Source organism: Macrobrachium rosenbergii, chromosome 51 (genome assembly GCF_040412425.1).
Source record: "Macrobrachium rosenbergii isolate ZJJX-2024 chromosome 51, ASM4041242v1, whole genome shotgun sequence".
Taxonomy (NCBI): domain Eukaryota; kingdom Metazoa; phylum Arthropoda; class Malacostraca; order Decapoda; family Palaemonidae; genus Macrobrachium; species Macrobrachium rosenbergii.
In genome coordinates, this window is record NC_089791.1 from 32,355,573 (window position 1) to 32,381,168 (window position 25,596).

The 25,596-nt window shown below is 40.2% G+C and overlaps 1 protein-coding gene across 1 annotated transcript in view; it reads right to left on the minus strand.

Moving 5' to 3' along the window:
• Nucleotides 1-1,133: 1,133 nt before the first annotated feature.
• The window catches only part of LOC136833296 (uncharacterized), a 34,475-nt gene continuing 10,012 nt past the window's right edge, over nt 1,134-25,596 (minus strand). Inside the window, exons 8-22 of the mRNA XM_067095235.1 lie at nt 25,329-25,498; nt 24,775-24,937; nt 23,659-23,762; nt 22,911-23,057; nt 22,234-22,368; nt 20,408-20,555; nt 12,800-12,963; nt 11,486-11,674; nt 8,316-10,504; nt 7,758-8,027; nt 7,594-7,645; nt 6,776-6,843; nt 3,423-6,355; nt 3,091-3,170; nt 1,134-2,123 (exon numbers count right to left, since the gene is read on the minus strand). Of these exons, the coding sequence (XP_066951336.1) occupies nt 1,992-2,123; nt 3,091-3,170; nt 3,423-6,355; nt 6,776-6,843; nt 7,594-7,645; nt 7,758-8,027; nt 8,316-10,504; nt 11,486-11,674; nt 12,800-12,963; nt 20,408-20,555; nt 22,234-22,368; nt 22,911-23,057; nt 23,659-23,762; nt 24,775-24,937; nt 25,329-25,498 (6,944 nt within the window). The 3' untranslated portion in view covers nt 1,134-1,991. The remainder of the gene's footprint in view (nt 2,124-3,090; nt 3,171-3,422; nt 6,356-6,775; nt 6,844-7,593; nt 7,646-7,757; nt 8,028-8,315; nt 10,505-11,485; nt 11,675-12,799; nt 12,964-20,407; nt 20,556-22,233; nt 22,369-22,910; nt 23,058-23,658; nt 23,763-24,774; nt 24,938-25,328; nt 25,499-25,596) is intronic.

Sequence of the window (25,596 nt, forward strand, 5' to 3'; positions counted from 1 at the left end):
GAGGTAATAGGTAAAGGGAAATACATAAAGAGATCCCTTATTAAAAAAATAAATACACTAATTGTACAATGATGCAAAATTACAAAATCCTAAACTACAAATATTTTAAGGAAACAACTTGAAAATATGGTATACCTCAACATAACATGAACCAGTCACATCAATATTTTGATGAGTCATCACTCAATTTTAGAATATTTTAGAAGTTTTCTCGCTGACATTTTGGTTTGAGAAGCAAAGCAGGTCTCTGCCTGACTTGCTGTTGTTTAGCAGAGTCCAGCCTCTCATCCCTGGCCCCTTTTTCTCGATGGAGAATGAGGGTACAGACACCACCCCACTATCAAACGAGTTACATTCTGGAAAGCCATTTGTATGTTGAACTGTTTGTAAGTTGGTCACTGCACTGTACTCTTCATGCTTTTTTAAGTATAGAACGATATAAAATCAATATAGTACTGCATGTTTTTATCCAGAAACACAATATACTGTATGTACAGAATAGGTGCGCAAAACAAAACTTGAATTTACAGGTGGCAAAGGGAAGCACTCTGAACACAGTTTTAATTTGAGATTCCATTTTTTATATCTCTGAATGTTTGTAAGTAGGGTGTGTCTGTACTTCCATCCAGGCTCCATTACAGTACATAACACCTTACTGTTGGAACTCACTGTCTCAATCCCCTCTCATAATACAATCACTTTTGAAAGTAATGGTACATCAGTAAAAATAAAAAATTTAACTAGTAGTACAATGATAAAATAAACAAACAGCACAGAAAGTTGGACAATTCATTTTCGTTTGTCTCCAGCAATCTGAGTTGTTTATTGGCTTCTATGCATGGTCCAGACTTCATCCTGTACAGCATCTGACTATAATACTGTACAGCGATAATTTCCATTATGATTTAAATTTTGGGATATCTGTCCCATTCCTACTTACTTCCATAGTATTCTGTGATTTTGAAAGCATATCTGTGACCGGAGATCCAAAAAATGCTGCTTTATACTTGACCTCCCTCAAAAGCATCTAGAACACTATCATGCACTTTTTTCCTAGTTAAAAAACTTTATGAAATTAAAAACTCTCCCTTAATTTTTATACAGAAGCTACAATGATATTGAAAAGGCCTGAGTGGTTTTTTATTCTTTTATTACTAAATTAATGGAAATTATTTACACAAGAAACAGAATTATTTCAAGACAGCAATAGTTAACTAAGAAAAATAATTATTTTATTCTAGTTTAGAGTGCAACTTCCAGCAAGTAACAGCACTACCATAAGGTACTTGCAGTACTGAGTACTGAATAAAGAAAGTAAAAAAAATAAATAGAAAAATACAGTTTTCATAACTAAAGGTGAAGTCAAGACCGTTATTCTCGAACAAGTCTTTGCAGAGGTACTGGATATCAACCAGAGGACTGAAAAGTAGGTATCTTTTAGTCCCTACCTGAAAAAATGACAAAACTAACATATGTAGCCAGTCTTCTAAAAACAGAATAACTTCCACTGATACCATATGGCAATATACCTTGTTATTCTTTCAATATGTTGGCCTCTCATTCTTTGAACTTTTTACCAGACCACATAAATTGTCCAGATCAAACGGGGAAGAATTTGTAAGGTGTATTTATGGTCAAGTATAACGTACAAGATTTGTATGACAGTTGAAGACTCACCCAAGTAACTAAATTAAATCCACACATGAACAAAACTAAAAATTCTTCCTAAACTGATCAAATTAGCAATTTTATTTTAAATGCCTTCATGGGCTCAGGAAATCTGAAGTACCTCACTTGCCTGAGGATGTGAGGTTTTCATACCAAGGAAAATATGCACCTGCAAAATCAGGGAAGTTATCACACAAACCTAAAAATATACCGTAAATATCTCAACTCGTGTCAATGAAGCTAATACAGCCATTAAGGATAAGATTCACTGCATAACTACAGCTATATTGTAGCAGTGCATACACAGTACTGGGTAGATGGCACTACTGTGTCTTACATTCATCAGGGTTCTTCGTCGCTTTCGGACGGGACGCACCAAGAGCAGGTCTTCGGGCGTGCCTTGTGTTGCTCACTTTGGGGCTATTTGTATCAAGTGACCTCAGAGGACCAGATACCTATAAAAATAAAGGATATTAATCAGTTTAGAGCATAAAGATGTCCTACAAAAATTTTATAGAAAGATTTATAAACTGCTTTTACTCCTACCAATACTTTTAAGAAACACCAGTCTCGCATTATGAACTGTTTTCTACTATGAATTCTTTCACAAAAAATAGTAAAAACCAAGAATAGTGACATCCATAAAAACCAGGTTTTAAAGCTAAGATGATACAAGAAGGCTAGTAAAAATATTACAATAACAAACTCAAGAGAGACGCCCAATCAGCAAAACGTATAAAAGATTCCTCAGCACTAACTGAGAAGACCTATCAATAAAAGCCCATAGATCACTTGGGCATACACTAGATGTGTTCGTTAAATAAAGTGAAGGCTTAGCTTCTTCTGTTCCAAGAGGGAGTTGTTAACATCCAGAAGAATCACCAACCTTTGTCTGATGATTCACATAGATGCGCATACCACGATTAATAGTTTTCAATTCATGGAGGTGAAATCACATCCTGGCAAACAACCAGACTCTTCCTAAGAGTTACCATAAATTAATGACAACTCACACATTTGCTGAGAGAAATAACAAGAATCTAGAAACCAAACTACAATATATAAATCAAGTCTCCCTTCGTCTCTAGAGGACTGAGCTAATACCCTCGTACTCCATGTGAACCTACTATTTCTTATGGAAACTATTTTACCAACTATATTTACCAATCTGAGATACTTTGTAAGGCCTTTGAGTTTTAATTCATTCAGTAATCACATTCACATTGGTTTTTCTACTGCTGTATGCAGCAGATTTTAGCCTGCTTTTCACATTAAGTATATTGAGGAGCCTTAAGAACATAACAAAGAACTCCAATATTGGGAACCAGTATTAAAGTAAAATAGTACCATAATAAGGGGAGGTTTTGCCTTTGTGAGGAAATGCACACCAACCTGCAAAGGAAATAAAAAGCGCATCCTTACCTCTGGTCTGTTTACTTTAGAAGGCATTGTGCACTGACGCTTTTCATTCTGAGCCTTGGATCCACTTATGTCAGACAGTTCTATAAGGAAGAAAAGAGTTAAACCATTCATCACTTAAAGGAAAATTATCTCTTCTTCCTTCAGTCCACAAAAAATTATATCTAGGATTACTTTAACATATGGCAAGATGCAACTTGTAAATGAAGCATTCTTGCAGAGTATTTCAAGAGTACAAAAATTACTAATAAATGACCATTTATATCATATTGCCAGCAATATATAACTGTACTTGAATCTATTTTACTTGCACTTAAAATACAGAATAAACATACTGTGTTTCTTTGAAGAGAAGCTCTCTGCAGAGGTATTTGTGGCAGACTGCGTACGAGGTGATTTTCGTGAAGGAACAACTTGACTGTCTCTCTCAGAAGAACCTGGCGTTGATTTTACCGATGCAACAACTTTGTCTTCTGACTCCCTGGAGTCAGAACGTAAATGTGGCGAACGAAGTCTTGGAGATCTTCGAACCTCCATACTCTCCAGCTGAGGCCTTTCATAAGAAGCTCTTCTTGAACGTGACAGCAGGCCCTTAGGTGTGACATTTGTCTTGTGCAATTCCTGTCGACTCACTGAGGCGCCAGTGCTCTGTGACTGACCAGCTTTCTCTGCCATTCTTACAGTTGTAAACTGTAAGGGTTGCACTTTTGATCCAGAATTTGAATTCTCACCTTCAGTTTCGCTGCACTTTTTCACAGTTTCCAACGGCTTACAACCCTGCAAAACTGCATTTTTCTTGTTAGTGGAAAATGACATCCAGTATTCAACCTCCTTCTTTAGATTAGCTATGTCTACATCAAATTCCTCTTTACTGACTGCTAACTTATTCTTCAGTTCTCCAACTTTACATTCCAGGGCCTCCTTTTGATTAATTATTTCTTTCAATTCCTCCTCCTTCTTTAGTCCGTAGTTCCTGTGACTATAGAACTTTGCACGGAGTGAGTCTAAATCCACTCTATTTTCTTTAACGAGCTTCCCCAATTCTTCAATTTTTTTCTCCTTGTTAAGTACAGATTTTTCCAACTCTGTTACAGATTTCTTGGCAGATGACAGGTCTTTCTGCAGCTCATTTTTCTCTATCATCATACTGTTGATTTCTGAGAGCTTGTTGGTGAGGTTTTCCCTGGACAACACCAAGTCTTGATCAACCAACTTCAGTTCATCTTTCAAGTTTTTGATTTGATCAGTGAGCTTGGAGATTTCTTCATCCTTCTTATTCAGTGACTTTCTCAGGGTCTCACAGGCCTCAGTCTCCTTCTTCAGCTGAATCTCTATTTCACTGCCATTTGTTTTCAAAGCCTCCAGATCCAGCAGCACTTTGCTCAACTCGGTTTTTAAAGCATCTTTCTCCAAAATGAGTTTATTCACTTCCTCAAGAAGTTCCTTATTTTTTGAGGAAAATTCCAGTTTCTCGGCAAGGACGACATCTTTCTCCTTTTCAAAGGCTAACTTTTGAGATTCTCTCTCCTTTTCAATGGCTGAATTTTGCGATTCTAAGTCGACTGTCAACAACTGAGCTTTCTTTAGCTCACCCACAAGGTTGTCCCTCTCTGCTGCAAGAACTTTAGTCTCCTCTTTCTGAAGCTGAATATCTTTGACAAGATCTGCTTTCTCTGTAACCAGTGACGTATAATCCACTTTCAGCTTTTCACAGGATTCGTTCAAAATACAACACTTCTCTTCCAAGGCTTCATTTTGTTCCCTAACTTTCTGAACTGTATCCAATAGTTCTTCTTTCTCAGTTAGAACACTTCCCATGCTCTTGGCATGTTCATCCATTTTATTTATGAGTTCGGTTTTTTCAGTAACAACCAAGTTATAGTCCACCTGAAGTTCTTCACATCTTGCATTTAAAGACTGATATTTCTCTTCCAGAATTTCATTTTCTTCTTTTATTTTCTTGATCTCAATCAAGTTTTCTTCATTTGCAGAAGACAGACTTTCACCCTTGCTGATGTGTTCCTGTATATCCTTTAAAACTTCTGTTTTTTCTACGATTAACATTTCACATTCTGACTTGAGTTTATCATGGGCTTGGCTTAAGTTTACTTCTTTCTCTTTAAGAGCTTCATTCTCCTCTTCCAAAGTTTTTACCTGTTTTGAAAGCTCTTCTTTCTCAGTTACATGGAGGCAAATCTCTGTGACCTTTTCTTGTATGTCCCCCAAGAGTCTGATCTTTTCCTGCACCAGGGATTCATACTCTGTTTTTTGTTTCTCCTGCATTGCATCCAATGCCTGGCATCTTTCATCGAGAGCTGCTTTCTCCTTTTTCACTCTTTGCAACTCGGCCAAGGCTTCTGTCTCGGTGGAAGGATTTTGGATCTCTTGGGCAGGCTCCATTTTTTCTTTAGTTAAGGAGTCACAATCTAGTTTCAGAATTTCACGATCTGTATCCAAAGACTGACACTGCTCTTCTTGTGCTCCATGGCATTCTTTCAATGCTTTTACCTCATTCAACAAGGCAACATTCTCAGCAACTAAGGAGTCCATTCTACCTGACAGTTCCTGCATGCACTCTGAGACCTTGATTTTCTCTTCCTGCAGAGATTCATATTCTGCCTTTAGTTCTTCAAGGGTCTGTGTTAAAGTCTGACACTCATCTTTAAGAGTAATTTTCTCCTGCTCCGCTGAATCCAGCACTTTCTTTAAGTCGTTTGTTTCTGCCTCAACCCTGACAGGTTTCATCTCTTTCAGCGTTGAAATAGCACTTTCCTTTTCGGCCAAGGCCTTCTCATTTTCAAGGACGAGGTCTGCATTTCTAGCCACCAGCTCCTTATTCCCTGATATCAGATCTTCAAGCCTCTTAGACAAGGCATCCACAGTATCACTAAGCTCCTGTTGCATCATCTTGAGACCGTCGTTCTCTTCACTGAATGAGTTTGCCTGTTTCAAGAGCATCTCATTTTCTGAAGTGAGCTCATCATTTTGTGCCATTAAACCACTATTCTGACTTCTAAGATCTTCCACTATGGATATGAGTTCGTCGTTCTTACTGTTGAGGATGTCATTCTTTGCATTCAGTTCATCAATCTTGGCACTGATTTCCAGGTTAAGGAGGGCTAGCTCTTCATTCTTGTTTGAATGATCTTTATAGTCTTCTTTCAACCTGACCTGAGTTTGGAAAGAGGTGAAATCTCTCTGCAAGCTGTTGTACTGATCTTCAAGAAGTTTGTATTTCTCTTCAGCACTCCCATCTTCTCCTAGAGACCTGTCAACAAAAACATTAAAAACTGAAGGCTGTAACTTTGACTTTAATTCCAACAATTGTCAGCTATCAATATTCCAGTCTCAGGATAACAAGTAGCGATGTTCTGAACTGAAACCTCAACTCTGGTACCTTGCATATGGGACCTGTATGGCTTGAGATCAGATACATAATGGAAATGGGGATATTCACATAATTTCACACACATTTCATTCCTCATATACTGGTACCATTAAATGAGGATGACACCTCAAATTACATTCACAGATTTAATCTACACTGTAAATGTCATTCAAATTGTGAAAAACGATCAGCTACACTTCAATAAAACCAGAATGCTTAGGAGCAAATATTTGCTTCATGATAAAAGAAAATTTAAAAGTACAAATCAAATAACACTGCAATTTCAAACTGCACACTAACCTTGCAACTTCCTTAATGCCTTCATCCTTGCCTTCAGTTTCATGGGTGTGTCCACTCTCTGATGGCACCTGACAAAAAGGAGAAAACTTAGATTGTGATCAATGAAGTCTACCTATATAAGGGTTATCTTTTGGAAGATGTAATGGATAATTATGCCAAGAGAGAACTTGACACTTGAATCCTTACTGGTTTGCTAAATCTGACAACTACTCTGAACTACCCTTTCATTATTTAATCCTCCATGGTTCAGTAACTTTTCAGGCTACCAGTACTAAGCATTTACAGCATGATTTTGGGGTTAAACTAGAACCGACATGCAGTCATCAATACCTATTTGAAATCAACAAGAGGAGTAAAGAAGTGTATATTGACAGTAGTCAATGACTGCCATCACTCAAAAGTTTCATGCCTGTCCTTTGGATTATCAGTAGATGCCTCAGCAGATTTTTTGCTCTTTATTCACAGAAATCAGACTACGTTCTTTTGCCATTTACAAGGCTCCTATCTACTATTTTAGGCACAATAATTCAGCTAAAATAGAAAATATGTTGATCCTACACCCATGTATGAGTTCTTAAGCAATGGATCCATCTAGTTAAGGCTCTGATGGAATGTTAAGAATATAGAATAGAAATATTACTGGTAATTAACTATACTAAGCCAAGTTACCTACAACTAACTAGGCAACTTACAAAGCACATGCATATATAGCCAACAGAACAACAATATTCACCATTAATTACTTACAGTACTGGTGAATGTACAATAAGGATCTCTAGATATTCCTTGTTGAACACTAGAATTCAAAGTTTACTCACCTGCTCTTCCTCGAGACCCAAGGTCAGGGCAATATTGCTACCAGCATTTGATCTGAAGAGGGAACAAAATTCAAATTAATATATAATACTTCAGTAATAAATAACTAAATCTTAGTATTTGTGAGATGTAGCAATAATGAAGACAGCGTTCCTAAGGTGCTTACAGTTTCTCCATTTGCTTCCTAAGTGTGACATTTTCCTCTTGAATGTTTGCAGCATTGATCAAGTCACTCTTGAGTTGATTTATAACATCATCAGCTTTAACCTGGTGTTCCTTCAGGAGCTTCTCAGCCTCTTCCTTCGCCGTCCCAAGTTCTACAATTTGCTGCTCCAGCTCAACGATATGTGACTGTGATGTAGCCAATGAAATCTCATCTTTTTCTACGGTGCTTTCTAAACGGTGTACTTCCTCCTGCAAGGCTTCCTGGCAAGTCCTAATGAAAATAAAAGGTTTGTGATTATTTGTACAATATGGCACCCCAACTTTTATTCTTTTTTAAGAATACTGTATTAGGAAAATATCCATAAAGTTAACATTTGCAATTTGCACAACCTTTCTTAAGGGAAAGTTAAAGACGTTCAACAGCTATTGGGAATGGATGAAACGTAAGAGAAAAAGCACAGCAACCCGTCAAAATAATTCATCACTCAGAGAACATTTTTAAGGGGGAATAGGTATTTGCAGTTGTATTAACAATTCTGACTGTAAATCAAATAAATACCTTAACTGATCATGTTGGAACTGAAGGTTCTTCATTTCTTTGCCAGCAACCTGTAACTCTATCTGAAGTTGGTCTATGGCAACCTGTTTTGCAGAACAATCCTCTTCAATCGATAGTTTTTCCAACTTCAGCCGATTTACAGCATCTTCCAAACTACCTTTTACAGATGACAACTCTTCGCACTTCAATTTTAAATCTTCGGTGAAGGCAAGATTCTCCTTTACTCTAGTCTCTAACTCAGCTCTCACTTCTGCATGATCCTTCACAGTCCTTTCTAGCTTCTCTTTGGTGTCTCTGAGATCACTTTCTAAACAGCTATTCTTTTGGTTCAACAGCGTGTTGTCTTCTTTCAGACAAGCAACAATTTTGTCATTTTTATTGAGCACCTCTTCTAAACTGCTCCTGAGTTTTGTACATTCATCGTTCCTCGAACAAAGCTCTTCCTTCGTCGTTGAAAGTTCTTGACAGGCCTCGCTATGCTTGGCTTCCGTTTCCTCGACATTTTTTCTAAGACACAGGAGTTCATCTTGAGCATCCTCTAAATCCTCAGAGGCCATTTCCAGCTGACACAATTCTTGAGATTTTTTAACAATGGTCTCTTGTAACTCTTGGATGCGGACGTTGGCAGTGTTGCAGGTATCTTTGGCTTCTGTGAGTTCCTTCTTCAGCAGTTCTTCATTGTTGGAAGCTTGGCTCAAATCCATTTCCTTCTCTTTCAGAGTTTCTGAGACAGAATTGTACTGACACTTCATATCGTCAAGCTCCTGAGAAAGCGTTTCTATGCTGTTTTGGAGCTGCTCAGTTTTGCTCTTCATCTCTGATATGTCAGCTTCTTTCTCCATGAGGTCTGCTTCCAGATTCAGCACTGACGCACATGATTTAGCTAACTGTTCTGCCTGGCCTTCAAGTTCTAAAGATGCAGCGTTTACTCTTGCATGGGCTTCCTGCAACTTGGCACACACAGTTGCATTTTCATCTTCTAAATGACTCGACTTCATCTTCAAATTCTGGACTGTTTCTTCTAGGTTCAGTTTTTCTTTACATATTTTTTCGCATTCCTCCTTGTAACTGTCACTAAGGTGAGTCACTTTTACCTCAAGATCATCAACCTGGGACTTTAATGCAGCGTTCAGAGTCTCAGCAGTCTCCAGGTGTCCTTTCAACATTGCCATTTGTTCTTCGTTATCCGATTTAATCATCTGGCACTCTTCCTGAAGCATTTCATTTTCAGTAATCTTCTCTGAGAGCTTATGACAGAGATCGTCTATTTTCATCTTATTTTCATCAAGTATTTCTTTTTGACCTTGTATAGCTTCATTGTAGTTAGTTACTTTCTCAAGATATTCTTTTTCTTTACTAAGACCCAGATCTTCCAGGGCCTTACAGTCTTTTCTCAAATCTGCTACTTGCTGATGTGTCAGTTGTAACTCTAACACCGCCTTCTCCAAAGAACTCTCTAAGGCTCCAATCTTTGCTTCTGATTCCATTTTGATCTTGTCCACCTGTTTTTTGAGACTGTTGCATTCAGATGTAGCTCCCTGCAATTTATTATCCAACGCCTCACTCTCATGGCATTTTTCAGCAAGAGATTCTTCTAAATTGGCAACCTTATTGCCGAGAGAAGTTATGGTTTCATTCAGCTTACTCTCTGACGAGCTGTGCTTGGCTTCGAGTTCCGTTTTATCCTCTTGAAGTAAGGCGAGTTGTGTTTCTAGATGAACAATAAATTCTTTCTTTTTGTTCACAGAGTCTAACAGCTGCAAAATTTCTTCTGACTTTTGCTTCAGCATTTCTCCCAGCGCCTCGCCATCATTGGTAAGATCAGCTATGGCCTTCTTCAGTTCCTCTTCTGACAAGCTAAATTTACTTTCCAAGTCAGTTTTCTCTCTCTCAACAGAAGCAAGTTGAGCTTCAAGACTGTTAACAGATTCAGTCATGCTGGTCAATGTTGTGGACAGCCTTGAAATTTCATCACCCTTTTTAGCAAGTATCTCTTCCATCGTCTCGACATTCCTGTTGAGGTTGGATATAGTTTCAGAATGCCTTGTCTCCTGCAAGCTGTATTGTGTTTCCAGGTCTGACTTCTCTTTCTGAAGAGATGCTACCTGAGCTTCAAGACTGGAAATAGATTCAATCTGACCATCCACAGTGGCTTGAAGCTTTAAGATGTTTTCTTCCTTAGCTGAAATCTGAAAGGAACAAGTTTTGTTAATTACCAGAATTTAACTGCTATTATTTCAAGGTGGTAAGCTCACAGTTCTGTTTTACTCAGCAAAAACTACTTTGCTTCTTTTGAAGAACTGTGCCAATTATAAAGGATAATACAAAAAACAATATCCTGTGGCAATTATTATGAGTAAACAAAACAAATATAGCTCACTTTGCCAAGATGAAAAAGAAAAGATAGAAAGAAATTATAGTGGGATAACACTGCTTAAATGCTATTATAACAATGTACCTGCATGTAATACACCATGAAAATTAAGAGACTATACAAAATAATTGTGGATCTTGAGATGGCATTAAACAGAATGCAGTCAAGTAACTAGATGCCCACTACAAAAGGAGAGGGTGCCATACCTGAGAGACTCACTGAGCTAGTTTTGTGACTGTAATATACCACCAGATCTACTGAGAAGACTATGACTGTGTATATGAAAAGAATTTGAGATAAATGTTATTGTTTTGTTGTTTATCATACAAGAAGATACAAAGTGCAGGAAGGTAAGCTCCTGTTGGCATATAACTTTGTGTTAATTTCAGAAGCATTAGAAGATGTTTCAGAAATGTTAAAAAAAAAGGCAGCACAGAATTACGAGAAGACTGAAAATCGAAAGAAGCAAAACAATCACTTCCATATTTGCTCAGTTACTGATACTCAAGATTACAACTGCTCTGCAATTGAAAATGTAGTCACTTGCGCTTCAAGGTGAATCTAGCAAGTTCTCAGACTGTCACTTGTGCTTCAAGGTGAATCTAGCAAGTTATCAGTCAGCTAAGTTGGAAGAGATCATGAGAAACAGACTGGGAAAATGGCACAGATGGGCGCAGCTGGACATCAAAAGGACTCGACAAAAAAAAGTCTTCAATGCCAGTTATGTGGTCTGACAAGTAACTTTGGAATTGTAATGACTTCCTCCCCCCAAAAAAATGTTATTTTCACTGCTTACTTTAGTTTGTAGTGACTGAGTTTCCTCTAGTGTTTGCTGCCTCTCCTCCTTCAGTTTATCTATAGTCCCCTCCAACTGCCAAGCTGTCAACTCTGCTGCGAGTTTTTCCCCGCGTGCCACCTCTTCTCTATCTTTAGATTCACGAGACTCCTCTTCTGCCGATTTGGCCTGCTTCTCTGCCTCGGATACCTAAAATAAACACTTACCATTGAAAAAAATTCTATGTAAGAAATAAAGTTCAGTTGGCAAAAGTTACTCGATAAATATGAATAATCTGAATTTCACACTGTATAATGTATGACCAGTTGCCAAAATTCATTTCCCATTTACAGAATCCTGATACAGTAGGATCTCTCAGTACCAGACTACAGTACTACTAAAGTTTTCAACTTTGTCTAAGGTAGTCTTAGCCAACAGCTGAGTTCACTAATAAACTATATATTGCAGCCTGATATCAACAATTGAGAGACTACATTAAAACTGTGTAATGACACAAGAACTACAGCTATTTGACATACAGAATAAGTAAATAGGGACATGACACAGGTTAAAAAGCGAATGCTAAAGCAAATTACGAAAAACATGAGTAAACATTAATTATCAAGGAAGCACAAGATATGATACCCTGTACTGAATGGATATCCATGTAACACAACTGATTGTCCCCTAAGAAAGAGAGCTATTGAAAATGACGTCCACCTTTGCACTTTCATTATTCATACATGGTGGTACATTGCCATCTCCTCTGAGCTTCCCACAGTAAAGCAATGCTAAAAAACATGCATTCACAGTAATCTAATTCAGAAACAATTTGCCTGATACAAGATGCTGGCCACTACCTAGTAATGCAAGATCCATTACTGCTAGATTCTACATTTCACTACTCTTGCTATGACATATTTCTTTATATTTCCCAATTTACATCTCTGAATTAACCTGAACACATTCTATTCATATACAACATTACACGAGAGCAACTGGAATTGGAATATAAAATTTAGGCCGAAGGCCAAGCACTGGGATTTATGATCAGGTCATTCAGTGCTGAAAGGGAAATTGAGAGCAAAGGATGTTTTAGATACGTAACAGGAGGAAAACCTCACAGTTGCATTATGAAGGAATTGTTAAGAAAGGGTGGAAAGTAACAAGGATGAGAATATGAATGGCAGAAGTACAGTAAAAGCAATGAAAGGGATTGCAGTTAGGGGCCAAAGGAACACTGCAAAGAACCTCAAGTAATGCCTACAGTGCATAACATGAGGTGCACTGATGCCACTACCTCCCTACAGGGTACAAGACCAGAACAAGTCTCACCTGTTCTTTTGCTTCTTCTTTAATCTTTTCCACAGAAGCAGCGGCTTCCATTTTAGCTTCTTCTATTGCCGTGGCTGTCTGATTCCGCAGGGATTCCATTTCCGCATTTGTCCTCTCAACTTCAGCTTTCATAGAAACAACTTCAGCTTCCATGGCATTGATACCTATATCAAAAAAGTACACTGATATTGTAAATGTATTTACATATTATGAAACATATACGCCCCTTCTCTTTTTCCTTAATAACTTTGTTTTAGAACTCTACTTCCTTCCTAAAAGATCCACAATGTACCTATACATCTAAACATACATTCATAGTTACATAACTTTAAGGCACCAAGACATGCCCAGCCTAAATTATAAGTCAATATAAATACTCATATCATCAACAATGTCCAATTTTTTGGATCTACCCAAAAAATTTGAGAATACAGTAACACAAATTGTATGCATTTTCCTGTACTGCACTCCAGGTACAGATCAATGTTTAGAATTTTAGAAATGCATACTGCATTTAGAAATATTCGAGTAGCATTAGTCTGTACAACAGCAATGACCATTCTTTTCTTCAATATGACATAATATATTATTATTTAGCTTTGACAGAAAAATTGTCAATATCACAAAATTACACAATAATCCAGTAGTACTCAAGGAAGAGATAAGTGAGGTAAATGAAGACGTTTGATATCCCACAACTTTCATTACTCAAGTAACTTTTTTTTTAAAGAGGACTATTGTAATGCAATTCATAAGATGAATATCCTATTGAAGTATCTTTCAGTAAAAAGTATTCAGTATAGTTCACTTCTAAATATCATTACTATTAATATCCCCGAGAAGAACCCTAAAAGAGTTCAGAGGTCTGGTTAAACATGATATTTTTATGATAAAATAAAGTTTGTTCATACTTACCTGGCAGATATATATATAGCTGTATTCTCGAAAGGGACCGACAGAAATTCAAAAAACTTACGGTAACATGAGATGGGCCAGGTGGTTAGTACCCATTCCCGCCGCTGGGAGATGGGCATTAGGAACCATTCCCATTTTCTATTCAGATTTTCTAGAAACTAGATCTACTGTCTCTGAGGGGAGGAGGGCGGTACTATGATTATATATATCTGCCAGGTAAGTATGAACAAACTTTATTTTATCATAAAAATATCATTTTGTTCATGCCACTTACCTGACAGATATATATATAGCTGAATCCCACCATTGGAGGTGGGAAGAGACAGAATAGGATTTAGGAAACAAAACTATGTAGGCGATTGACGCCTTGTTCCTTACCTGTTAGCATTGCTGACTTCGTGATTACTGTCACCCAAGCCTGCTTCTGCTTTACTAGAAAACTCCAGCGAGGTAGAGACCTATAAAGCTGGTGGAATCTAGATGATCTGTCAACGGGGCGAGACCACAATGTGACTAGACCATATGACCTTACTTTGAGGGTGCGACAAACTAACAACCACCTGACCAAGCCCTAGTTACGTCAAAAAGATTAACATAAACTAAGGACTGGGGCGACCACCACTGGTGGAGACCCAACGACCATAAAAATCAACACAAAAAATATTTAAAAACACACCAAAACAAAACTAAAGGAGAGGATGAGAGTCGCTTTCTGTTCCCAAGATCGTATTTGCGGAAATGTAAGGTCCCCAGCGCACAGCAATTCTCATAGGACGTCTTCACTTCTGTGAGATAATGAGAAGCAAAGACCGAATTGCTTCACAAAAGTGGCACCCAGAATGTCATTGAGACTGGTTTTTCTGGAAGGCCACTGAGGTAGCAATGGCTCTCACTTCGTGAGCCTTAACCTTGAAAGTTCTCAAATCTTCGTCTACAACACTGGAATGGCGTCTATGATGGTGTCAGTAGAAAGAACGCCAGAGCATTTTTGAGAGAGGTATATCAGGCCTCTTAACGGAGCACCAAAGATTGCTAGAAGGACCTCTACAATCCTGGGTCCTCTGCAAATAAAATTTTAGAGCCCTGACAGGACATAGGGTTCTCTCAGGTTCTTGTCCAGTGATGTTCGTCAAGCCCTTAATTTCAAAGGACCTGGGCCAAGGGAAGACGGGTTCTCATTCTTAGCAAAGAAAAATGGGGCTCAGAGAACAGACAGCATTAGGGCCTCTGAAACCTATAATCTTGCTGAACGCTTGAAGTTCACTAACTCTCTTCTTCCGTCGCCAGAGCAGTTGGAAAAATAGCTTTCTTAGTTATATCTTTGAAGGAAGCAGAATTTAAAGGTTCAAACCTCTTGACATCAGGAATTTTTAGAACCACATCTAAGTTCCACGAAGGTAACTTAGGGAGGCTACCTTAGGCGTCTCAAAAGACCTAAGAAGATCATGAAGGTCTTTATTGTCCGATAAGTTCAGGCCTCTATGCCTGAAGACCGTCGACAGCATACTTCTATAGCCTTTGATGGTAGGGACTGCCAGGTTCAAATCCTTTCTCAGATATAAAAGGAAGTCCGCTATCTGGGAAAGAGAGGTCGTGGTGGAGGAAATTCCCTTTAAATTTACACCACTTCCTGAAAATGATCCACTTGGACTGGTACACTGCGCTGGAAGAGGCTCTCCTGGCGTTAGCGCGTCGCCTTAGCCACTGGTCTAGAAAAACCTCTCGCTCTGAGCAACTTCTCGATAGTCTGTATGCAGTTAGACTCAGAGCGGGAAGGTTTTGTGGTACCTCGAAGTGGGGTTGTTTGAGAAGATCTGTTCTCAAAGGAAGCGTTCTTGGAAAGTCCACCACGAGAGACATGACCTCTGGGAACCATTCTGCTGAAGGCCAAAAAGGAGCGATTAAAGTCATTCTCGTCCCTTCTGAGGTTACAAACTTTCTGACGACTTCCCAGAATCTTGAATGGGGAAAGGCGTGAATCTAGACCTTTCCAGTCCCAGAGAAAGGCATCTATTGCTAGGGCTCCCGGTCGAGAACTGGAGAGCAGTAAAGGGAGCCTTGTGGTCCTTGAAGTCGCGAAAACGTCCACCAGGGGACGACCCCAAAGCTTCCAAAGGTCCTGACACACTTCTGCGTTCAGAGTCCATTCTGTTGGCAGAAGCTGATGTTGTCGACTGAGAAGGTCGGCGCGTACATTCTCGACCCCTGCTACAAAACGAGTGAGAATCGTCACCCGGCGAGATAGTGCCCAAAGCAGGATCTCCTGGCGATCAAGAACAGGGACCGAGAATGAGTACCTCCCCTGTTTCTTGAGGTACGCCAGGGTGTGGTGGTGTTCCGGAGTTGACTTGAATCACCTGACCTGCAACTTGATCTTGGAAGAACTGAAGAGCCAGGAAAATCGCTTTCAGTTCTTTTAGATTTATGTGCCAGGACACCTGTTCCCCTTCCCAGGTGCCTGACACTTCTCCCCTAGTGTTGCTCCCCATCCCGACATGGACGCGTCGGAAAACAACACTAGGTCGGGGCTCTGAAGATAGAGAGACCCCTTCTGCCAACTTTAAAGGATCGAGCCACCACCGAAGATGGTCCTTGACAGAGAGAGAGATCCTGAGAGACTCGTCTAAGTCCTCCTTGTTCTTCCAGTTGTCTGCCAGAAAGAACTGTGGGGTCTGAGATGCAACCTCCCAGGAAACAAACTTCTCCAGTGATGAAATGGTCCCCAGCAGACTCATCCATTCCCTCACCGAGCATGTTTCTTTCCCCAGGAAGGCTGAAACTTTTCTGAAGCAGTGCTGCTGACGTTCCTGGGATGGAAAGGCTCGAAAACCCGCTGAATCCATCCGAATCCCCAGATAAAGAATGGACTGAGAGGGGATCAGATGAGACTTCTCTAAATTTACAAGAAGTCCCAGGGACTTTGTCAGTTTCAAAAGTTGAAAGCAAGTCCTCCAGACACCTTTGTTCCGATGAGGCTCGGATGAGCCAGTCGTCTAGATAGAGCGATATCCTTATGCCGGCAAGATGAAGCCACCGGCAACGCGTTCCTCATCAGGACTGTGAACACCATCGAGCTGTACTCAGACCGAAACAGAGCTCTGAACTGGTACACTCTTCCCTTCAGGACAAACCTCAAAAACTTTCTCGACTGAGGATGAATGGGGACATGAAAATACGCGTCCTGTAGGTCGAGAGAGACCATCCAATCGCCTGGTCGCAGTGCATTGATAACCCGACTGGGGCGTCTCCATTTTGAACCTCTCTTTGACGACAAAGTTGTTCAGTCTGCTGACGTCAAGACTGGTCTCCACCCCCGACTGTTTTGGAACCAGGAAGAGACGATTGTAAAAACCTGAGACTCCAGATCCAGGACTCGCTCTATGGCCTCTTCTGGATCATTTCTTCCAGCAGATCTAAAAGAATCTGTTGCTTCCTTGGACGGTAAGAAGCGACAGATCTCTGGGAGTAGAGGACGGGGTTTTTAGAGGAACGGATCCTGTAACCTTTGAGATTACATTGAGGGACCAGGAATCCGCCCTCTTACTTTCCAGGCTTCCGAAAACAGGAGAAGCCTGGCTCCTACTGGTGTCTGAGGTGATGAAAGTCACTTCTTGCCCCTTTGGGAAGAAGGGGCTCCGCCTCTGGAGAGACCTCTTCCTCGCGAAAAGGGTCTAGGAGGAGGAAGATCTCCCCACGAAAGGGCTTCTGTCTCTTCGGGGAAGTCCTTACGAAGACGTAGAAGGACCACTAGGACGTCTGGAAGACTGAGCCAGGAGATCCTGAGTAGCCTTCTCCTTAAGGCTGGAGGCGAGATCCTTGACAAGCGGCTGGGGAAGAGATGGCTAGAAAGAGGGCAAAAGTAACTCAGCCCTCTGAACAGGAGAAACTGACTTGGCAGCAAAATTGCAGTACAAAGCCTCTTCTTTAGAAGGGTTGTACCAAAATGAGAAGCCAGTTCATCAGCGCCATCCCTGACGGCCTTGTCCATGCACGACAGTACACTGGACAGCTCCCCAGAGAAATGGAATCCGGACTACGAGTTCTTAAGTCCAAGGCCCCAAGCACCAGTCAGAAAGTTAAAACCTCCATAGACTTGAAAGTCCTTTCAGATGGTGGTCGGTCTCAGAAAGAGTCCAAGACACCTTCGCCGTGAAAGAAGAGACCTCCTTGACGCATCAACGAGGCTCGCAAAATCACCTTGAGAGGAAGAAGGAACTCTTGAGCCAATTTCCTCTCCCGTCTCATACCACATTCCAGCTTTCCCGCACAATCTAGACGGGGAGAGCGAAGGAAGATTTCCTTGAGACTTCCTATCTTCCATCCACGCATTGACTCTCTTGAGAGCTTTCTGGTAGCCAGAGAAGTCTTCATTTGAAGGAAGCTGGCGATTTCCTCGCCTTCGAAGAAGCTAACTGCGAAGGAGGAAAGAGGAGCAGAAGGCTGAAATTTATCGGGAAAAGCTCCTTCAGCATGCTAGCCAAAACCCGGTAGTCGGAGAAAGACGAAAAGAGGGGGCTGTTCTTGTTCTGCAGAGTCCGACTCCTGAGACAAATCAGCCTCTCACGACAGGAGCGACAGGAGAGTCTTCGGGGCTAGAGAGAGAGACAAAGACCTTTGGGTCCATTTGCCCAGAGACCTCTTCTCGTGGGAAGAAGCTGCGAAAAATCGGGAACAACTTCGTACAGGGGCGTCCTGCCGAGCGCCCTGTCTGGCGTCTGAGGAGCGCCCTGACGGGCGTCCTGATGAGCGTCCTGACGAGCGTCCTGCTTCATAAGCAGCCGGCGCCCTGAAGAGCGCCCTGTCGCGACAAGCTGCCGGCGCCCTGGCGAGTCCTGGCAAGCGAGCTGCCGAGCTTGACGCCAGCGAGTCGCGAGAGCGTCATGCAGGGATCGGGAATAACGAAGCGTCCTGGGGCGTCCTGCGAACGCCAAAACGAGAGCGAAGCAGGGGGAGAGGCAAGAAGAGCGTCTTGGCGCGAACTCTTACTAGCGGCAAGCCTAGCTGCAGAGGAGCGTCCTGATCAACCAGTCAGTCACACGGGCAAGGAGAGCTGATGATCCGCAGAACGATGAGGCGACTACGAGAAACCGCAGGGGAGAGAGACAAGCGAAGAGGAGAGGGAGACCTCTTAGACCTTTTAACTGGCAGCGACAAATCCTTGCGGCGCCCACGAGGTTCCTTCTCCTTAGCAGCGAGAAGGGAAGCTAACTGCCGCTGCATATCTTGGATAAGACGCTTCGAAGGAGAGGAAGCCCTATCAGGAGAAGGGCTGCTCTTATGAGAAGAAGAGGGGAAGGAGGGCGTCCTCCTCCTTCTATCAAGAGCGACAGGGGCTCTCTTCTTGGTGCGGCTGGGGCGTTTCAGGGCACCGTCCTCCTCCGAAGAAATCCTGGTCCTCTTCTGCGGCGGCAAATCGCAGCCAGTCGGGGAGAAGATTCCAAGGCACGAAAGAGAGGAGAAGAAGCGTCCTCTTCAACGCGGCTCCTCTTGAAAGGACGAGTCCAACCGAACGTGACCCCTTAAGTGGAGGGGCCGCCGGAGGACGAAAAAGCAATCTTAAGGATGCGTCGCTTGAGCACGATCCTTGGCAGCCTGGGAGACGTCAACAAGGTCTGCGAAGGGACGCCAGATCGGTGGGGTCCCCGTAACCCTCTTGCGGCTTTCGACATGCCCATTCCCTAAGTCCTGGGAGTTCGGCAGAGGTCTAGGCCTAGAGGCATTATAGGGCCGATCTGACGCCCCTCCACAACACTGGGGGATCACTACACTTCACAGCACTTCCTCGATCGCCAACACTTTAGACTCCAAATACGAATGGAGTTCAAAATCTCGCAAAGGGCATTACCTTCCGTGAGCGCAATCACAGGTTGAAGGCGACTCAACAGGGAAAGGAGCATTAGTAGGGTTAACAGGTGATAAATTAATACCCTGACTCCCACCTACCGACACACTCCTGGAGGAAGACCTCACACGATCACGCTCTAGAAACATAAGAATGGCCTTCCAATCAGAATCAGGCAACGATTCACACCCTTGCAGCGATCATCCAACATACAGACATGCCTCTACATCTCATGCATACTGTGTGAGGGTCTACCAAGCTTTCGGTAGCCTCACCTTACACTCCTTCACAACACACACCCTGAAACTAGCAGAACTAGATCCAGACATCTTGTTCAAGGAAAAAGCCAAAACCAAAATCAAAACAGTCCAAAGAAGCGTATGCCAATCCACAAAGCCAAAGTCAAAAACCAAAAGACAATCAGAATACTTAGTGGAAAAGTTTACGAAATCCATCTAGCGGAGGTATTGACAACAGGTGTTTGACAATACGGCGACAGAGAAAATCTGAATAGAAAATGGGAATGGTTCCTAATGCCCGCCTCCCAGCGGCGGGAATGGGTACTAACCACCTGGCCCATCTGCGTGTGCCGTAAGTTTTTGAATTTCTGTCGGTCCCTTTCGGAGAATACAGCTATATATATATCTGTCAGGTAAGTGGCATGAACAAAAAATCATTTATAACTAATAACTACTATTAATATCAAGCACACATCTTCAACAAACTACTGTGTTCAAAAGGTCACAAACTTGCCTGTAAAGCTGTAAAGTTTAAATGATGAAAAGTCAAAAACAAACTAGGAACAAACAACATAATAATAAATTGTTATACTAAAAAACCATACTCCATACCAGCTAATTTATCATCACATTTCTTAATGGTAGATTCAATTTCCGACTTCAGGCGATCCCGTTCCCCCATGAGAGCTGTGTTCTGCGCCTTGAGCTCCTGTATCTCTTGCGATAACTTTGAAGCCGAATTTTCTGCTTCCTTCACTGCCTGCTCATGTAAGATATAATGAATCCTGTATCCAGGCTTATTTAGTAAGTATAGGGTCACCTTTTAGATTATGGGTCACACCAGGGAAAAATGGCATGGAATGTAAAACTTAGGCCAAAGGGGAAACTGTGAGTAAAAATATTTCAAAAGGTTTAACAGGAAGAAAACCTTGCAGTTGCAGTATGAAACAACTGTTAGGAGAGGTTGGAAAGTAAGAGAATATGAAAAGAAGTACAGTACAAGGAATGAAAGGGGTTGCAGCTAGGAGCCCAAGGGACACTGCAAAGAACCTTATGTAATGCCTACAGTGCACTTCAGAGGTACACTGACAGCACTACTCCCCTACAGGGACTACATCAAGGAGAAACTGCTGGTAGCTCCATCATCACGTACCAAAACTGTTCTCTGTAAAACAACTAGTAATTCTGTCAAAGTTGGTAGACTCAGTTACCTTGTGTAGCCCTCAATAGCCAATCTTTTCAATCAGTCACTTTCTCTCCACTACAGTTACACATCACTTACCAGACCCCAATTTAACAAGACTCCAATATTTATCAGCTTCATTATCATGATTTTTCGATGTGCTAATTTTTTAGACGTGATCCTTACACTGTCCATTTGGTGTATAAGGTACAATTTGGCTTAGGCTACAATCTACGTGGAATTATGGAGTCTTTGTTACATAGACTGTGTACTTACTGGGGAGCCAGATCTTGAAAGCATCATTGACTTTATGTTGAATAAAGAAACAAAACCTGATGGTCCTAATCATCTACATTTACTTGCTGAAGACTGTATTTTTCATTACGTAAAGGCAAAGTATAAATTATGCAAAGATTCAAAGAAATCCATAGCTTGCACTGATTTTAGTAAACAATTACAATACTACTTCACATATTACTTACAGATACCATTAAGAGACACTCCAGTCAGTATGACCTTCAAATGTACCTCCAAATGTCAGAAAATTCCTCACACCATACTTTCTGATCACTTTCACTCCATAATCCTATACATTCTGAGTGTTTGCAAGGACAAAATGCTGAGATATGTTAAGTCTTTCCATCTAAAAGGAAAAGCAATGCTGCAAAAACACCTTGACTAATTATCAAAAGATTGGCAAAACTCACATGCTTTCAGTATATGAAACCAAAGCGAATTGCAGGTAAAAAATGAGTTGGAATATAAAACAAGATTTGAATCTCAATTTTTTGTGCACAACTATAACCGCATCCAATACAAAAAGAAATGAACTTATTACAATTATGAAACCTGAAAAAGATACTCTACAGCACATCTTTATCTGATGGGACAAATGTATGCCAGATTCTTAAATGAAAACTTTATCAATTGCTTGGATTTGCCTAAAAGTCTTCCTGTAATAATTATCGACACTTCCTAAAAATACACAACTTTCAATCACTAATTTAACTACAGCACTAAACCGAGGGTCTTCTCTGATCCAAAACAAACCATCCTACATCGTGACAAATCAGGTAATATTTAAAAATATTCTCAGCTACCAACATAAATTACTGTTCCGCTATATTCATGTCACTTGTATTTCCCTATTTAAAGCTTGTCTTTTAGGTAGACTCTTGGCTTTATATCTAAACAAAAACTTCCTTAAACTAAAATAAAAAAACAACAAAATGAAAGAACACCTGAGATACACTACCTTTTCCTTTTCCGACTGCAGTTCCTCCAGTAACAGCTTTCGACTCTCGGCCTGCTGTTCAGCAGATTCCAGCCGGGACGTTAACTTGCCTACGTCAGACTCAGCACTATTAAGCTTCATTTTTAATCCAGATACCTGAAATTCAATTGTCATATTTTTATAAACATACCTTTGACATCTCTCACAAACAAATGCTGTACATGTAATATTTCATACTTAAGAGTATGAAGTACATAATAAGATACAGGAAGGCAAAGCTAAATATTAAATAGAATTGTAGACAGGAGAAAATGGGCAAAAGTAGAAAAACTTGTTTTCAATAAGCTTTTGGACAGACAATGCCATCATACAAAAACTTATTGAGACCTCGTACTCGAGATATAAAAATACCACTGTTCTCCATTTCACCACTTCAGTAAGATACTTAAAAATTAAACTAGCTTTGGAAATTATACAAAATGAACACAGCATGAAGTATATTCCAGTCAGACGTAACAAGAATGATTCCACGTTATTGCATAATGTGCCTAATGCCCTTAGGAAACGACTGAGGACCCGGTCAGATTTTTAAAAAAATCTTCCAATTTCCAAAGACAGTCAAACTGGATCCTATTCTACAGATTTAACAAAAAGTAAAGCATTCCTGGTCATTTTTCTACGCCCAATTAAATACTCACCTGAGAAGTTAACATTTCCTTATCTTGTTTGAGCTGATTGAGAGTCTTGGCAGCTTCTTCAGCTGCTTTTTCTAATTTTGTCACTTCTGCTTCCAACTGTCCACTCCTGCACCTGGCTGCATTACGTTCTTTTTCAACACTGGCCACCTGAAATTCCAATGAAGGTATAACAGGAATTCATACGATCATTCAGAAAATTTTTAGGACTATCCCATACTGTCTTCGTATTTCTTCTAAAATTTATCAAAGTACAGGAAGTTTTAAAATGTATAATTGTTGTTAAAAGCATACTGTTGTTGATTTTCACTAATAATCAACTAATGAACCATCACTTTACTCATTTTTTATGTAAATCAATTTGTTGGACAACCAACATTTGTTTAATAAAGGGATAAATTAACCATATTATCAAACTAAAAACCTCAAGACACAGGGCTGTCCTTTAATAAATGCCTAAAATATACAGTTTATGCACTAGTTGACATTACACACCATTTCCAAGCTTTCTTCAAATTCAGTAATAGTTAACGCAGGTAACACAAAAGGAAAGCCGTGTTAAAGTTGCAGTTGTAACCCGTTCACATGAAAATACATTATTTCAACTGAGAGAACTGTAGTTTAAAGACTATATAATAAATAAATCAAGTGAAAACTTCCAATACTGTGCATGGCTTAGAAAGTTAATGCCCTTACATTCATGGGATTAACTCTCATGAATCACAATCTGAAACAGAAAACAGCAACTAACCTGAGCAAGAGCTTTGTCTAATGATGCCTGCATGGAATTCTGAGTGTTTCGGCCGTGTGCTTCCAACTGCTGGATCTTAGTCTGTAAATCTCTAACCTGCTTCTCTGTAAGTGGAATCATGAGTCAACAGAGAAATATTTTGTGTAACTTTGCTGATACAAAACAGTATTCGCTAATTCCACTGAAATATAAATAAAACATTTTTAATTTGCCCTGGAGAATCCTGAGTTCTAATACATCATATGCTCTGTCACCCTGACAGATGTAAGCAAATATTCCACTGAAAGACGCATACACATATAGCATTGCAATTTCGAAGTCATTCCAAGTTTGGAGTAAAATCCTGATGAAAAATTGACACTATTTCATATACTCTAATAGGTAACCATTATCTAAAAACTAAGAACATATCACCATTTACCTTTTTTGTTTAACAAAATAGTCTACTTGTTATGCACTACACATTTAGACTTGCTGTAATAAAGTCGGAACTCAGCCTCCCTATCCAAGTATGCAGAATGAAGGTACCCAAGCCAGAGCTTTGGGATGGAACATAACATATCTAAGGCTGGGACTGCAATAGTTTTCAATGGTATGGTAAATTAGTTATTATACAAAGTTCAACATCACCTAATCACATTTCTAGAAATCTATGGGGTGCAGCTGAAAGATCTGTTTTCAAATGAAATGACAAAAGTGAATGAATTAAAACTAAAAGGAAGAAAGCAATGCAGTAGCTGGGGCTGAAAGGACACTGCAAAGAACCTTTAGAACAATCTACACAAGGGACACTGTTAGTGACAAATCACTAAAGGGACACTGTTCATAGCCTAGTAATGTGCAGTGCTGAAACAGTGTTTCCTGTGATCAACATCAGTCTTCTTATTATCAACTACAAATAAAAATATCCATATTACCCACTATCTGTGACAAAGACTATAAAAATTCAAAATTTTGAAGCAGCCTATAATATCAGACCTGCTTCCCCACATCCAGATCATTCGAAAACTCAAAAGGGAATGAAACTGACAGCTGTTTCACATCATGAACCCTCCACAATATTAAAATTTCGATGATCATCAGAATATACCAGCCAAGAATAAATCAGTTTCTTACCAAGACCAGCCATATCAGCCTGGGCACGAGACAAGTCGGTATTGTGTTCCTTCTCTCGGTCTTTGAGCTTTTCCTCTAGACTTTTACGAGCTGCCTCGCTGTTGTGCCTCTGACATTCCGACTCACTCTGAACGGCACGCAAACGCTGCTCCGTCTGTTCCAGCTGGAACCAAACAAATGTGCCACTGAAATATGCTCTTCTCAGACATATAATTGTTGATCTTTTTTACCATGATATATTAATAACTGATATGTTGCCTATCACAATATTAGCATTTCAGAGGCTATGTTACAAATGAAAAGACTTCAAACAAAATGCTTACTAGGATATGTTGAATCAATTTCTATCAGTACAGCTTAAGGATAAATGAACACCAATGCATTTCATTTTCAGTATATAATGCACTGTAAGGAACAAGTAACAAGGGCATCTAAGACTAACCACTGCGATGAAAGCATTTTTATCAAAATGAAAATGAAAGCATTTTCTTCACTTGGAAGGAAGGCTATTTACAAATTGAATTCTAACTGAAAAAGTTCCATAAATGAATTACCTTTTGAACACCCTCTTCACACATAGATTTAAAGCTCAGCATCTGTTCTGAAATGGATGCTAATGATCTCTCAGATGCCGCCAAGTCGCTCTTGGCTTTCTCCAAGGTCGTCTTAAGAGAGCTCAGTTCCTTTCGAAGCTTCCCATTTTCCTCTTGTAACTGGGTGCTATCTATTGGCAAATAAACACAACAAAAATAATCAGTATAATTTACCATGGGTAATATTACAAGCAGGAATGTAAAGATTAGTCCACAGATAATATACTCT